At 39.3% G+C, this 16,339-nt stretch overlaps 1 protein-coding gene across 1 annotated transcript in view; it reads right to left on the reverse strand.

Moving 5' to 3' along the window:
- Positions 1-16,339, reverse strand: part of ANKFN1 (ankyrin repeat and fibronectin type III domain containing 1) — a 319,561-nt gene that overhangs the window by 112,179 nt on the left and 191,043 nt on the right. The window contains exons 5-7 of the mRNA XM_046677042.1: positions 15,486-15,696; positions 2,594-2,788; positions 457-570 (exon numbers count right to left, since the gene is read on the reverse strand). Of these exons, the coding sequence (XP_046532998.1) occupies positions 457-570; positions 2,594-2,788; positions 15,486-15,696 (520 nt within the window). The remainder of the gene's footprint in view (positions 1-456; positions 571-2,593; positions 2,789-15,485; positions 15,697-16,339) is intronic.

Raw genomic sequence — 16,339 nt, forward strand, 5'->3', positions numbered from 1 at the left:
GTGGAGCTTACTCCCCACCGCCCCCAGCCCAGTTCAAATCCTAGCCATTGCTGAAAGTTAGGCTCAAATGCCACCTCCACCCTGGAACCTTTCTGATCCTATCATTTCACCATTCCTCTTTCTTTTCAAGGCTAATCTTTGTGTGTTTTACTCAGTCCTGTCCCCAATCCTATGATATGCATGGAGCAGACCCTCTGCAAACAGGAATGGAATATTAATATTAATTGAGAGGCTTGGAATGACAGCCTGGTCTTGAGGTTCATCCTTTCTAGACTTATTCTGTCACCTTATTGCTCACTACATGAATGCCTATGGAAATATTTCAACTCCAAAAGTAAATGGGATGGAAAAAATCCTATCAGCAGGAAAAACAAACATAAAAAATGCATAGTTGATCCCTAGACAATGGCTTGTTTTTTAAGAAGGAGCAATGAAAAAATATCTGGAGTCCAGTACCTTTATATCTGGTTACTACAGCTGCGTTGACACTAAGAGGCTCTTGAAAGCTGACAGTGAGTGATGTGCTGCTGGTTACCATGAGACAGGCATTGGTTGGCACCTCGGGGGCTCCTGGGACAGAAGGAAAAACACAAGGATCTTAACATAGCAAATCCTTTTCAAACAATGTTCCTGCCTCTTCAAAGGATACCCTGAAACACACACTATGGAAACATTTGTTTGTAGAGCCTAATAGCTTTTGCTTTTGAACATTTTCATTAGAAGTCTCAATGGCCTTTATTTGTTGCCATCGTGGTCTTATTTAAGATTAGAACATCTTCCAAGGGGTAAATAATACCAGTTAAACCTTCCTGAAGTATTCTGGAAACACAATAGGAGATTGGGCTGGACCAGTGGAGAGGAGGCCAGAAAGCATTAGCAGGAACCAGTGTTGTAGATAGAAACTGTTACATTTCATGAAGTACTTTCATGTAAAACATTTCACTGGAGCCTTTTTGCAACCCTGTTGGGTAGAAAGGGCAAATATAGCATCCTCACTTTTAGGATAAGGAAACTATAGTTCAAAGAGGCCAAATTATTTGTTCAAGGACACGGTGAAGACACATAGCTAGGATGAAAGCCCATGGCTTTACATGCCTGATTCTGGGCTCTTGCCAGTATAGAATGCCAACGCGCCTTGCTCTCATTCTGCCTCTTATTACATCAAGCAGTATTTTCTGAGAAAGAATTCATGGGCAAATGTCATGCCCACTAACCTCAGGTTTTAAAGGACTCGTGAGGGTTTTAGGTATTCCTTAACACCCAGAAATAGTTTTGTAATTTTGAAAATTACCAAAAAAAAAAAAAAAAAATGGCATCAAGTCTAAAAATATGACTGCTTCTAGTATTAATCTATCCTAAATGAGGGACAATAGTAAGTGCATTTGTTAAAACAATTGCTGAATGTCTTAAAAAATATATATCAGCATTACTGAAGAGATTGTTAATATTGAAAACAACCTTTCATTAATGTTGCCTAAGCTATTTGCTTCAAGGGAAAGGATTAGACCTAGATTTGGTACTTAGTATACAGTACTACTTCAACAAGACTCTCACTGCCTTTGGTCTTTATCTGTATTACAAAGTGGAGGCAGATAATTTCCAAACTAGTCAACTGATCTTTCTCTTATATTTAAATTTTCAAGTCTAATTTTTTGTTGTTTAAATGAGATCTCCCTTTGGAATAAGATTTTAATATTTCACAAGTGTTTGAATTTTATATATTTTTTATATTAGTGGTTGCACTAAGCAGTACCTTCCAGTGCTAATGAGTATTATCCAGAAATAATACTTTGCTTTCGGGGGCTGGCCCGGTGGTGCAGCGGTTAAGTTCGCATGTTCCGCTTTGGTGGCCCGGGGTTCGCTGATTGAGATCCTGGGTGGAAACATGGCACCACTTGGCAAGCGATGCTGTGGTAGGCGTCCCACATATAAAGTAGAGGAAGATGGGCACGGATGTTAGCTCAGGGCCAGTATTCCTCAGCAAAAAAGAGGAGGATTGGTGGCAGATGTTAGCTCAGGGCTAATCTTCCTCAAAGAAAAAAAGACTTTTCTTAAACTAACAAAAAAAATTGGTAAAGAGAATGGAAATGTAGACAAAAGCATAATTCTGGGGTTGACTGACTGTCCTTCTCTGTTGCCTTTATTAACTGAAAGTCAGTTTATTTAAGCTCTATATAAAAAATGCAGTAGAAAGTTGAAAACAAGTTAAACTTGGGCTTGAAGCAGAAACTGGACAAATAGGTAAACAAATGTTTTTCCACCTCCACATCCCAAAATATAGCCACTTAGGGCATCAGACCATCCGGGTCATTAGGCATTAGGACGTAGCGGGTGGAAAGTGCTAGATGAATGTGACATGGTGGAGGGAGGCCAGCAGCACTGAGGGAGGCTGTGGTCAGAGAAACTATCAAGAGCCAGAAAATCAAGCAAGACAAAAGATCCTTTTACAGCCTCCTGGAGTCCTTGCTCCAAATAGGCTGACAACGTCCATCCATGACCCTGTAGAGTTGCAAAAAATCAATAAAAGAAGGCCTGGCTGTCTCAAACTAACCTCACTCCTAGTTAAATGTACAAGTCCTCTGCTTATACTCACTGGCATGTTCGAAGCCCGTTTTCATGCGTTTGTAGAGTCGATACCTCCACTCCCAAGCTTTCAGCTGTTTCTCTTTCTCTGTGTTGTCCAGACTGAATCCTTCATTCTCCACCTGAGCAGACAGTTCACTCACCCTCTCCTGGGCTTCCTGCACCAGTGTGTTGAGGTGCATCGCTCGGCTTTCTAGGCTGACAACTGAAGGGAAAGAAATGGGGTGACTCCTTTTTCCTTATGGGGTAATGCTGCTTCATTGGCAGGGTATCTAAGAGTCTACTGTGGATTTTTTTTAAATGCCTTGGTAAAGTGGGATCTATGTTCCTTATTAACTATCTTGTTATGATAAGGTCTAATTAGTGACATTTATAGCTAGATTAAATGGTAAATCCATCAATTTAAGATACTCCCTTTGCCCTCTGGCCCTCTTGTCATGTGCACCTGAAATGGCTACGTAGCACAGTTAATTAGAATTCCACTATCATGTACCCTTGAGGACCACTTCTAATCCAGATTGCACACGTTTGTTTCCATGGTCTTTAGAAGGACTAAAACTTAGAGTCAAAAGCTCTGTAGGGCTAGAAAGGCCCTAGGAAAAGACATCCATGAAGCAGGTTGCATTCTGCCAAATTTGTCTGGACATTTTTTCTCTTTTTTTGGTAGAACCTGATTCAGATTTTATGCTCTTATCACATTTTGCCCAGCTCATAGACATTTTTGTATGTGTGTCTTAGTGGCATAAATCTGTTATTATTAATCAGTTTATTTATTGCTAACAAAGTGTTCCACTACTGCTGCCATAGTGGAGTAATACGTTCTGATGGCCAGATGACTTCTCTGTGATCAGACATTGATCTTTGGTCACTTTGCTCTTTGATTGTGGTCTGATTGTAGAAATGGTCTCCAGGGATGCCCAGGCCCCAGAGAGCAAGTTCTCCTAACTCCTCTTGCTGAGAGAGGTGATACAGCCTGATATTTCCGTTTTACTCAGTGCATGATAGTCTTTATTTGATTCACATCATGTTGTTTACCCAACCTCCCCTTGTGTGAGTGAACATAGGTGTCAATGATAGAAAGTTTCACATTCTTGTGTCGGGTTGGGAGGCTACTGCTTGGGTTTACTCGTGGCTCTTACGCATGTAAAGCCCTGCCTAGGAGGTCACTTAGTCCCTTTGGAGGAGCCCTTCCTGGTTAGTGATAAAGAGGAGAAGACAGCCTTTGCAGATCTGTCGCCAACATGTGTTTGACACTCTTTGTGACCAAAACAATATTTCCCCCTGGTGGGTGGGAAAGAAACCCAACCATTTCATTCTTCTAATTAAGGGGGAAAATATTGTGAAGATAACTCAAGTGAAAGGTTGTTATGTGTATTTTGAAATGGAAATTAGGTGGTTATAGATTCATATTCTCTGTGTTCATAAGCATGTTTGCATTAATTACAGGAAATGAATACTAATTTATTATTGCCCCTGCTCACCATCAGTCTAAATTTATTTACAGATGAAGTCAATGAAAAATTAGTTGAGTCTTTTTTCTTTTTCTTTCTTTCTTTCTTCTTTCTTTTTAAAGTTGCTGTTTAGAACACTCAGGACTGTGTTTTGCTGCAGATTTGTCATGGTTAATGAATGTTGCTGTAGCAGTCAATCATGTACTCTAAATACTGTCACACTTTTTTTTAAAGCCTCAGTCATGAGCCATGACAGAAAAATAAACAAATAAATATAAAGCTAAAAAACTCTTTCACTGAGCAGCTACACTATGCAGAATCCCCCGGGAAGGCTAAAGGAGGCCAGAATAAATGATAATATAAGTGCTGTGGACGTAGGGAAGCAATGATGGTGTATGAACACGGAGGTTCTGGAGAAAAAAAATACACATACACACATGCAGGCGCATACTCCAGTGGAAAAATTGGCAATATTAGTAGCCTCAAGGTGCAATTTCCTGGAGCAGTGAGATTGACAAGTCAGTACTAAATGCTGTTAATTTAACTAACTTCAGATTAATGGTAGAGTCTGCCATGACTGAAGCCCTCAAACACAGTCTCATTATAGCCTTGCTGGGAAGGTCCTAAATATAGGCATTGACAGTTTAAAACAAATTCGTATACATTTGTGTATTTTTAGACATAGGTTAGGCGTCAGAGTTTGTGTCACAGTTTTCAGGTTGATTAATTGACCCAGTAACTGCACCCTCTACCCACTGCCCCCCTCCTTCTTCCACTCCAAATTATAGAGAAAATGGAGGAATTGTCCTTGCTAAGTCATTCAGTGAGCTTTTTATTGTAAACCTGATGTTTGAATTGCATGCATGCATCAACACTTGGGTGATAGACACATGATTTATAAAAATAAATTTTTCTAATACTATGAAATCCTCCCTATTAATTTTTATATCCACAATAGTTATTACTGGTGTGAATTCCAGGTGGCATTTCAGATGGACAGCTTCTCTTGAGCTATGTTTGGCTCTCCCTGAAATTTCTCCTGCTTTCGCTAGCACAACACACATTGTTTCTAGACTTGCCCTTTCCTCCTAGGCTGTAGACTTGATGCATTTTGAGTTGTAGTGGTAAAGGGATTCTGTATCTTCAAGATAAAGCATTTTGCCTCTTTATAGACTAACAAGGAAGATCCATAAAATTTTATAGCCAAGTGAATTTTCCAGGATCATCTAGATCCCTGTGCTTCTCAAACTGGGATACCTAAACTCCAACATAATATGCTGATGGTGGTGGGGGGGTGCGGTGCAGTGGGGGTCTCTGAAGGCACAGAATGAATATGCCCGTCTTCCTGGAGCATCAAATTTTCCATGCAGATTGTGCTAAAAGCACACCACTTAGAAATTAAAATGAACACTTCTATTGTGGAGGAGAATGGAAAACTTTCCCGCAAAATGAAGATTTTAAAAAAAGAAACTGTATAGAAATCTCTCCTTTTTTTTTTTCCCCTCCCCCAGGCTAAGACCCCAGCTGCCCGTGGGAATACACTCACTTACCTCTGTTGTTAGAGGTAATTCCATGCACAAGGTGGAGGGGCACTGACTGAGCCAGTGGTTTCCGACCGTTTCACCAAGCAAACCTTTTATTGTTTTTCTCTATGGATTTTTTTAATGGCTTAATGAAACACTCTCTTTTGAAAGATTTTCTTTATTGACTACCAAATCAGCTGACCTATAAAGTAATCATTTTTCTCCCTATTATTAATGACATATGTAACTGCCAATAGAAGCATCCATTCAGTATGAGATAATCAACGTAACAAACTGGGTTAATTCATTTTAAGCAAAAGCAAGTAAATATGATAAATTGTTAGATTATATAGTTTTATCTTGAATAATGATGTGATAGGTTGGGGTTTTTGACACCTTGGAAATTGTTCTGGGACCCCTGTTCCTATTTTTGCCACCCCAGGATGAGAACTTTTTCAACTCCTTATTGTAAAGATAAAGAAACTGAGACCCAGGGAGGTGGGATGATTATTCAGGATTTTCGTAAAAACCTTAAAAAACTCAGTGAACTTCCTCTAAACCAAATGGAATGCAAATTAACCTATTATTTATGTATTGTAGTTTTCTAATTGCTATCTATTTGGCATGAGATTGGCAAACTCATTTTGGTTGGTTGGTTGGTTGGACCTAGAAACTAGAAAGGCTATGTCTATTTTATGATTGATTTTCCTGCCCATCCATTTCTCTTATTCTTGGATCCGTTCCCCTTTCACTTCTACCCCCTGGTTACTTGTCCCTTGAGTCCAGAACTCCTGGATCTGTTTGCAAGGTTTGGTCTTTTCTCTCTTAACACAGTTGATCCCTTCCACAGCCAAGCAACTATCCCTCTGCGCAGCCACAGCCAACACAATAGAGGGTCTGTGAGTGTGTGGTGAGCAGTCCGGCTGGGGCAAGACCACTCAGTGCCTCCTAAAATAGGCTCCGTGCTATTGTGGTGTTTAATTATCAACAGCATTTCTACCACCCAGTGTTTCTAAGTGGGTATTTGTTATAAGACCTGCCCAGCTAATTAACTACAGGGTGGGAGCAGGGGGAGGAGCGGGAACTTGGTGTTCAAAGAATACAATTACAGTTACTGTTTAAATCCTGAGATAAATAATGATCAGACTGGGTGGATTTTCTTCACCATCAGAATCTAACCTATGAATCGCCAACCACTTCCTTGCCTTACTGTTTCTTAATTTTGCCCTTGCCCTACAATTGGTGAATTTGGGCCTGGTGGTTAATTGCTTAAAGCTTGAAAATATAATGAGGGTAAAATGAAACTAATTTAAATTTTTAACTGAGGCTTTTAGGGAACAATTCTTTGGCTTGCTGGAAAAAAATGAATACATTTGCCCCTTACTAATGATATGCCATTTTGCAGTTTAGCAACAACTTTTCTATTGTTATCAGCATTTTCCTTGTTTTTATTGATGAGAAAAATGAGGTACTAAAACAGTCATTTAATCTCAGTGTTAGAAGGATCCTTACAACCAGCCTTCGGTGCCTCTTCTTACGGTACCCTGGCCCTGTAATGGTTTCCTCCATGAGGGGAACTCACTATTCACGGAGGCGGCCTAGTCCATTTTCGCTTTTAATTTTAATTTAAAATAGTCTAATTTAATGTTAAAAAGTTTCCTTATCCTGAGCTGAAATTTGCTTTCCTGTTGTTTCCGAAGTGGAGGCAAAGTGGTAAAAGGGCTTTGGGGTCCTGTAGATCAAACACTGCCCCTTAGGAATGTGTGACCCTAAGCAGTTTTGCTTCCATCTCGAGCCCAAATGTCTAATCTATAAAAGTGGCATAATAATGGCACCCATCTCATAAGTTCTGATAAGTTAGTGATAATCTTTACATAGAAGGGTCTCAATTAGTGGTGGTTTGTATTATTATTTTTACACCCATTGGTCTCTGTTATATTTTTTAGAGGCACACAAAAATAAGTCAAATACCTGTTTTTATAAAATAGCTCCAGATAAAAATTTTCAGTTCCAGCTACCATTCAGAAATATATACTAAGTGGTGTCAATTTCAACTGTATCTGTCATTTCAAGGGAGAAAACAAAGTCCCTGAGGTAGAAACCTTGCATCATAAGCCAATATCCTCCGGGCAACCAAGAATAGCGGTTAATAAAATTTATCTTTGCTGATCATAAGTGACAACATTCTAACAACCTCACAGTTAACTTGTTTTCAGGTAGGAACATCAAAAGAAATAATATAGAAGCATTCCAATAATTAAATGGTTTTTAATTAAAAAACTCAAAACACAAATTTCAATTTACTTGTCTTGCTAAGGTTCAGGACTCAGGATTCACTTTGCCTTCACTTAGGCTTCAACCTGTTGTCTTATTTTCAGGTTTTCCAAAGGACTTTGAGAATGTGGTTCCAATAAAGTCAGAGATTTGGAGATTAAATACTTCATTTTAATTACTATAGAACTTTCTTCTCCTAGAACTCATTACACCATGGACATGGGGCTCTGGAATGTTCTTCCCTGCTACTTTCCAATGGAATGTGGATTCAAAAAGTTTGTATTATATCGTTTACGTTGTAATTGTGGTTCTTTAAGAAGCTAGAGGCAATAACACAGAGAGAGACTTCCTGCCCATGTCTCCCAAACTCCAAAGAGCAAATGGACATTTTCTGTAAAACCAACACACAAATCACTTGAGGAAATTATTTAGAAAATCCAAAGCAGATCACTGAGTGATCATAGGGAGCTTAAGTATGAAACAAGACAACTGTATCTTCTGCTTGTATTCTCTGTGCTTTCCAGTAGAAATATAATGTGAGCCACATCATTTAAAATTTCCTCGTAGTGACATTAAAAAAGCAAAAAGCAATAGGTGAAATTAATTTTAATAATATATTTTAGTTAACTCAATAGATGGAAAATATTATTTCAACATGTAATCAACATAAATATTATTGAGATATTTTATATTCTTTTTTTTGTACTAAACCTTCAAAATTCAGTGTAAGTTTTACATTTAGAACATATTTTAATTTGGACTAGGCACATTTCAAGTACTCAGTAGTCATATGTGGCTAGTGGTTCCTGTGTTGGACAGTGTAGTTTTAGAACATAAAATTCTACAAACTTTAAAAAGTGCTTGTATTGGGTGGTGTTTTTGAAACACAAACTATACAACAGATGTATAAATATTTAAATTCTTTACTAGAAACATTTGGGTGGTGTTTTTTGTTTTTGAGAATTATATCGGCTAACAATTTTTTTGACCATTTACATGCCAGGGACATGTTCTAAACTTATTATTACATTTAATTCTCAACAGTCTTAGATACGCAGTGGAGTAGCCAGCCTCCAAGAGGGCCCCCAATGATCTCTGTCTGCTGGTATTCACATGCTTCTATACTGTACCAAGTTGGTCTGTGTAATCAACAAGATTCAGCAGAAAATAATAACATGTCACTTCTGAAATTAGGTTAAAAAGACACTGTTGCTTCAATCTTGGTTAGTCTCTCTCTCGTTTGCTCTGGGGGAGCCAACTGTCATGTCAGGGAGCAGCCCTATGGAGAGGTCCATACAGGAAGGAACACAGGTCTCTTGTCAACAGTCACCCTGAGTAAGCTTGGAAGTGGATTCTCTAGCTCAGTCAAGCCTTAAGATGATTGCAGTGGTTATGTTGGGGGAAATTTAGGGACAGGAACCTAGATTGTGAGTGTATGCATATGCACATGTATATGTTGGGTAGGCTGTCAAAGCTATCTTTTAACTTTATCTACACAGTTTTAATTTTTGACAAGGAGAATATATTCTGTGTTGCATATATATTAAAAAATTAAAAACAAAAGAATGAAAAGACAACTATCAACTCTTGAAGAGCAGGTAACTGAAACTTAGGCTGTGGACACTTGATGTCTAAATGATTAGTTGGAAACATAAAAAACGATCAATTGATTTGATATTTAGTAAAGTATTCCCTTTGAAATAAATGATATATTCATACCCTTAAAAAGGAAGCCTTGGCAGTCACTCAATTCAATTAAACACATATTATTGAGTGCCTACTGTTTGCTGGGGATATGGTGATGAATGAGACAGATAAGTTCTGCTCTTGTGGAGTTTACATTCTAATGCACGGGAGACAGAAAATAAGCAAATAAAAACACTGAGAAAAATATCCTATAGTGATAAGTGCTATGCAGAAAACTAAAAAAACGTGATGAGATTAGAAAGTGACTTTAGACTTTGAACTTGGTGGCCAGAGAAAGCCTTTCTTGAAGATGTGACATTTAAGCTGAAATGTTAAGAAGGAGTTGGCATGTAATGATCAAGATTAAAAGCATTCAGGCATTCAAGCCTAGGGAACAGTTAGTATAAACGTGTTCAAAGGATTGAAGGGAGGCTGGTGGGGCTGGTGTATCATGGCTGAGGCGTAAGCAGAATGAGATGAGGTTTGAGGAGCAGGTTTATGAGTCAGGGTGAGGATTTGTACACCTATTTTAATGAAGCAGATAAAAATATCTGGGAATTCACTCTAGAGACCTGCCTAAGGCTCGTTTTTTACATATTCTTAATGGTTGCTAATCTTTATCCTTTGAGGATGGATTTGATTTCAGGAAACCTCTAAATCATTTGAAGCCCAGTCTGGTGAACATAGAGGGTGATGACGCTGGGCAGTGCTGTTTTGGAACAAAAATCAGGTGTGACTCTAAGCAACAAGTCAGATTTTCTCATAAACTGGTTCTGAGGACAAATCCAAAAGTGTTTAGAGCAATGGCAGCACTGTTGGAGCAAGTGTGGGGTCTCCCATGAGGACTATGTTAAAGGATAACATTCGTTTGGATTGTAGACTTTCTGGTGTGTTTGTTTATATAAAGCCAGCCTCATTAGTTTATAGTCACACCTCTTAGACGTGCCCTGAACCAGTCCCAGCACTTAGACGAACCCTCAACTACTGCAGAAATTAGTGGTGCATCCTGACAAGTCTGCCAAAATTGTAACATTGGTGTCTGCACCATACTTGGATGACACCTACTCTGCAATCGCATTTTATGAAGTAACTAAACATACCTAATTCTGGGTGATGTTTCCTAGTTCCACAGGCAGTATCTGAGAGAAATGAGAGAGAGGAGTTCACAAAGAAATGCAGAGAGGAGAGGGTCTGGAGAAAAAGGGGAATGCAGCTACAGGAAAGGGCAGAGAGACTGAAAATGAGGAGTATTCCACCATTCTTACTGCTCCATATTATTAAACTGTAAAAATAAAAACAGGCTATGGCAACAACCAAATTCTACAACAGTGCCTGGAAAACAACAAACACAGCAACAACAACAAAGGTACTCGACAGTCAAAGTTACTGGAAGACTTAAAGGTTTTTTTCCATACATTCTGTGTGTGTGCATATGCACTACACACATAATTTATGTGTGTATATGTTCTAAAATTTGATACCTGTGATTCCTAGAAGCATAAGACAGAGATTAAAATTTCAACTGAAAACTTCTGAGTACCTACTATGTGCCAGGTACTGGGGTCAAAAGATGAGACAATATCCATGTGAGTGACCAGATTTACACATGGTAGGTATCCAAAAAGAAGGAGTTTCTTCATGATTACTGTTTTCAGGGCCTAAATGATGCCAAATAAATAGCAGCCTCAGAAAGGCAAGCTAACATACAGAGGCATCTCAGGACATCTAGGGGCTATGCTTTTGATTGTTTCATCCATTCAGTATCCCCGTTGCCATGACTCACGCTCAAGTGAACAGTTGCTATCTAAGAAAGACTTGTCTCTGTACCTGGAAGTCCCCAGTCATAAACCCCTCTCTTATTCTGACTAACTCATATCTTGCCCCCACTCTCAAATCATAGTTCAACAGTCAGTCTCCAGGAGGAATTTGCTGAATCATCAGTGAGGGCCTTCCTTAGCTCTACTCCTTTCAGGTTCTGTGCCTGTTTCCTGAGCTCAGCACCCCAGTTTGAGAGGAAGTACTGGGATTCCATTTTAATAATAGTTGATGTTTTCTTCTAGAAGGAATGAGTATTACTTTGTGCTGCTTGCCTGAAGGTGGGAAAAACAGAAAATAGTCGCTGAATAAAGATAGTAGATTCATCTCATGAGCAGGCTGGGTTCTCTATATATTTAAAACCTTGGGGCAATGTGCAAGTTTCAGTGGCCACATCTGGGACTTTCTCTATGAATAGGGAAATGTATGTGGTGAGTTTCAAGCCATGCTTATAAAGAACACCTCCATGTAGCTCTATGGTTGGGGGGCTAAAGACTGGAAAACAAGCCTGACTAATGACCTATGAGTTAAATTCTTAAACTCATCTGTGCCTTTACGATTCCTGTTATGTAAAGAGGAGAATTACAGAGGACCCCCTTCTGAGTTGTGTTGGAATCCTTGGTTGGCACAGAGGAAAGAATATTGGACTAGTTTTCAGAAGAGAACACACTGGGCAAGGGAAGACAGAAAATGAATTTATTAGCAGGCCTGCACTCTGCTCTGAAGTATTTGACAGGCATTAGAAGAGGAGCAGGTGGAGAGTCAGGGAAGGAAGAAATTGAGCATCTGTGGTGTGATAGTGAGTGTGCTAGTGCTTTCCCATAAATACCAAAGCACTGAATACAGAAGATCTGGATTCAGATCATGGCTCCACCACTTACTATCTTTGTACCATTGGGTGAATTATTTGACTTTTCTATTCCAGTTTCCTCATCCAGCAAAATGAGGATACTAACGCCTATCTCAAGCCATTTGTGAGGATCAAATGAGATGATGAAAGCAAAAGCATTTTTGTAATGTGTAAAGCGCTCTAAGGACTGAAGACCTCATTGTTATTTTTCTTCTCTTATATCCTGCCTCTGCAGCTTCTGGGGAACAATTTGCAGCAGGTGTTTGCTTATCTGGCTCTGGCTGGTGGACTGTGGTTTTTCTCATGGGCTAGCTCACACTCATGCACGGCAGTAATTCTATGTGTTTTATACTTGATATATAAAGTAAATTAAAAATCCCTGAAAACAGATTGTGTTTTTTCATCCTGCTGCTCTCCAACAGAAATGGCACCTTAGTGCATAGGCAGAACAAAGAAATGCACCATAGGGTTTTAGCAAACAGCACAAAGGAAAAGATGCAGGGGCCCGGTGGCCATGGCTCTCCATATTGGTTATTTGGAAAGACAGTAAGTTTGCACAGAAGGATCCCAGGCATTGGTGTCCCATAGACTTAGGCTTTAGTCCTTGGCATCCCTATTCATTTGCTAGATGTGTGACCTTTGATTAGTCACTTCACTTCTCAGAATCAAAAAGTCCTCTTCTTCAAAATGGAGTTAACAATATCATTTTGAAGGGTTAGTGTAAAAACCAGAAATAATGTATGTGGAAAATTCATAAGTAATCAATATTCCTTTGCCATTTTTATACATGTGGGAGTCTGTACATGGTACTATCTCTGACTTCTTGTGTGGCCAAGGTGACTTAGGTGTCATATTTCCTGGATTTAAAACCTGGGTTAATCTCTTACCATCCTTTACCACTTTGTGATGATAATTGTGGTTATCATTCCAGAGGGAATGAGAAAAACCAGGGATCTTTTGAATGAATTTGCTTTTGGTTTAACTAGATATTTAGTACTTGGGTTCTTTTATGGAGATTTAATTATACACAAGGGGGCTTGGGGAGATTGAGTCTTACTGGTTTCACGGAAAATGCAGAATTCTTTGTAGCGTCTCAGGTAAGTAGGACTAATGTTTCATCCAGCCCAGTGCAGGCCACATCTGGATGAATGGTCTCCTTGTTCCTATAGAATGAGGCTCAGTCTGCATTCTCTATGTTCAGACCCTGTGATTCTCTCTCCACGGATCTCTCACTGGATCTTTGGGACAGACATCATTGCAACATAAATCGGAAGACAGCAAATAAGCCTTTTTGATTTCTTCCATCCTTATTTGCCCATCCCTCCAAATCCTCCAGTTCCACTGAAAAGAAGTGGCACTTTGACGATGGAGCTCTAATTGAAGAGCCCCAATTCTACTGAACCAAATCCTTACTATCTTTGACATGGATGTGGTGAGCTTAGCATTTTTAGAATAAAGAGTTTTCTGATACAAGGATCTGCCTCTGTACCTAGTCTTTGGATGGTGGAGGTTTATGAAATTTAGGAGCAGAGATGTGACCTCTAATTATGTATTTGCTTGCTTCTCTTTCAGCCTTCTGGGTCTCACCACTTGGAAATAAGTGAATCAGTATTAGTGAAACTAACAGTTTGATGAGTTTACTTTTTTCTTTTAGGAAACATAAAAACTGTGGCTGTGAGCCATTGTGGTCATTGGGTCAGAGAGTTTGCACCAAGGGGAATGTGAGTGCCTACCTCAGAAATGTTGCTGTGAGGATTAAAGGAGTCAGTACATGTAGAGTGCTCAGAATAGTGCCTGGCACAGGGTAAGGGCTGTGTGATTTTATCCCATCCCCTCTTGGGTGGGGTCTGCCGTTGGCCCCAGAGCAGCTCCCTTTGGCAAGTACTATCAGCTCTACTTCAAAATACATCCAGAAATAAGCCATTCATGAAAGACCATGTATATCATATGATTCCATTTATATGCAATGTCCAGAATAGGCAAATCTGTAGAAACAGAAAGTAGATTAGTGATTGTCTAGGGCTGGGAGGAGTAGAGAGGTTTGGAGAGTGATATCTAAAGGGTATTGGGTTTCTTTTGGGGTGATGAAAATGGTCTAAAACTGATTGTGATGATGGCTGCACAACTCTGTGTGTATACAAAAAACTATTGAATTGTACACGTTAAGTGGGTGCATTGGATGGCATGTGAATTATATGTCAATAAAGCTATTAAAAAAATACGTCCAGAATTCCACCCCTGCTCACTGTCGATGTCACTACCATATTAGTCCAAGCAATTTGCATCTGTCTCCTGGACCATGAAATAGCCTCCTAACCTGTCTTCCTGATTTCACAATTGCCCACCATGTTCATTCTCCACGGAGTACCGTAGTGATCTTTGAAAATGTAAAGCAGAATATGTTACTCACCTGCTTAAACTGCTCCACTGTCTCCCCATCAAACTCACAATCAAAGTAAAACATCTTATCACGGCCATAAGGTCCTGAATGATCTGGTCCCGGTGACTTCTTCCTCAGCGGTCACTCTCCCTTTGCTCATTTTGTTCTTCAGATCTGGCGGTCTTATTTCTGCCCGCCACAGCATCTTTCTGTTCACTCTATCTAGAATTTGACCCCATACCTTGTCATGGCTTGTTCCTTGATATCATCTAGAACTAGGCTCAAGTGTTACCACATCAGAGTGACTTTTCTTGCCCAACCCTATTTAAAATAGTCTCTACTCCATCAATCTCTAGCCACTCATCCATTTTATTTTCTTCATAGTGTTTATCACTATTAGAGTTCATATTTTAATTTATCTATCTACTTGCTTATGGGAAGTTTTCTCCACTAGTATGTAAGCTCTATGAGAATAGGGATTTTGTCTTGCTCATCACTGCATTCCTAGGACCTCGAACAATGCTCGGTCCTCAGTGTTTGTTGAATGGATGAATGAAGCCACCATATTCACTGTGGGCACAAAGACACACACACACACTCATTCTTTTCTTCTGTATATTTCCTATTCTATGCCTCACTTGGTGTATTTCACATGTTTAAAATTTGGGTTAAATTCTTAGGAGGAGATTTCTTCAAGGCTCTTTTTCAATTCCATTCAGTGTATTTTGTTTAGAATATAATTTGATGCTTAGACTGATAAACACTATCACTATTTGCATGAAAGTCCAGGAAAACATGGAAAGGATTTCAAAGCCTATGCTTAGTCAACCATTCCTGCTCTAAAGCTTAGCAATGGCTATTTCAGTGGCATAAAGTTGGGTCTAGCTTTAATAGTACATGTTTTCATTCTCGGGTTTACTTACAGTGTGGACTTTCTCGGGCTCCTGTCCTCAAAAGAATCCTAGCAATGGGTACATTGTTGGTCATGATGGCAATATCCAGGGGCGTCAGCCCCTCACTGTTAGGTGTGTTGAGATCTAGTTCTTCTGGTGTGTACTGGTACAGAAGGATCTGCACGGCGTCCATGTCCTGCTGTTCAACTGCTTCAAACATGGCTTCATTGCCCTGGAAGTTCTGGAGGAGGAGAACAAAAGCAAGTTAGTATAATTTCATAGGCCAGTGTGTCTTTGCAGCTTAGCTATTTTGAATTTTAGTGACTGCTTCAGTGACTGCATTCCCACTTATAGGTGGAACAACTGCAATTTATCCCAAGGTCTCCAAATTAAAACTGTGTTGGACCCTTCATCCATCTTTTCTAACGGGAATTAAATAGATCTCTACATTTAGATGCATTGAGACAATAGGGTATAGCATGGCTAGTCTATAGATAACAGGAAACATCAGCGTTTCTCAAACCAGTCTTCTCTGGAATACTGTTAGATAGGTCATTAAAAGGTCTTCTATTAGAAAGTAGCATGTGGTCAAATAAATTTGGTATGCATGGGATTAAATCAAGTTACCACCTTATATTACTGTTAGACCTCTCAGGGCCTCTAATAATTTTAATGTGCAATTATGACTCTCTAATAGGTGGGAAATACGACCTGTTTCAAATATTTGTTCACAGAACATATTTTTCATTGCGTTTATTTTAACTGCCCCTGGAATAATGTTCTACAGAACAGTTTGGGAAATGCTCACATAGATAACATAACACAGGTAGTTTTAATTGTGACTAGCTTAGAATTGACAGTGCACTTTCTCTGTTTTCTCAAAC

The sequence above is a fragment of the Equus quagga genome, chromosome 11 (assembly GCF_021613505.1).
Source record: "Equus quagga isolate Etosha38 chromosome 11, UCLA_HA_Equagga_1.0, whole genome shotgun sequence".
Lineage (NCBI taxonomy): Eukaryota > Metazoa > Chordata > Mammalia > Perissodactyla > Equidae > Equus > Equus quagga.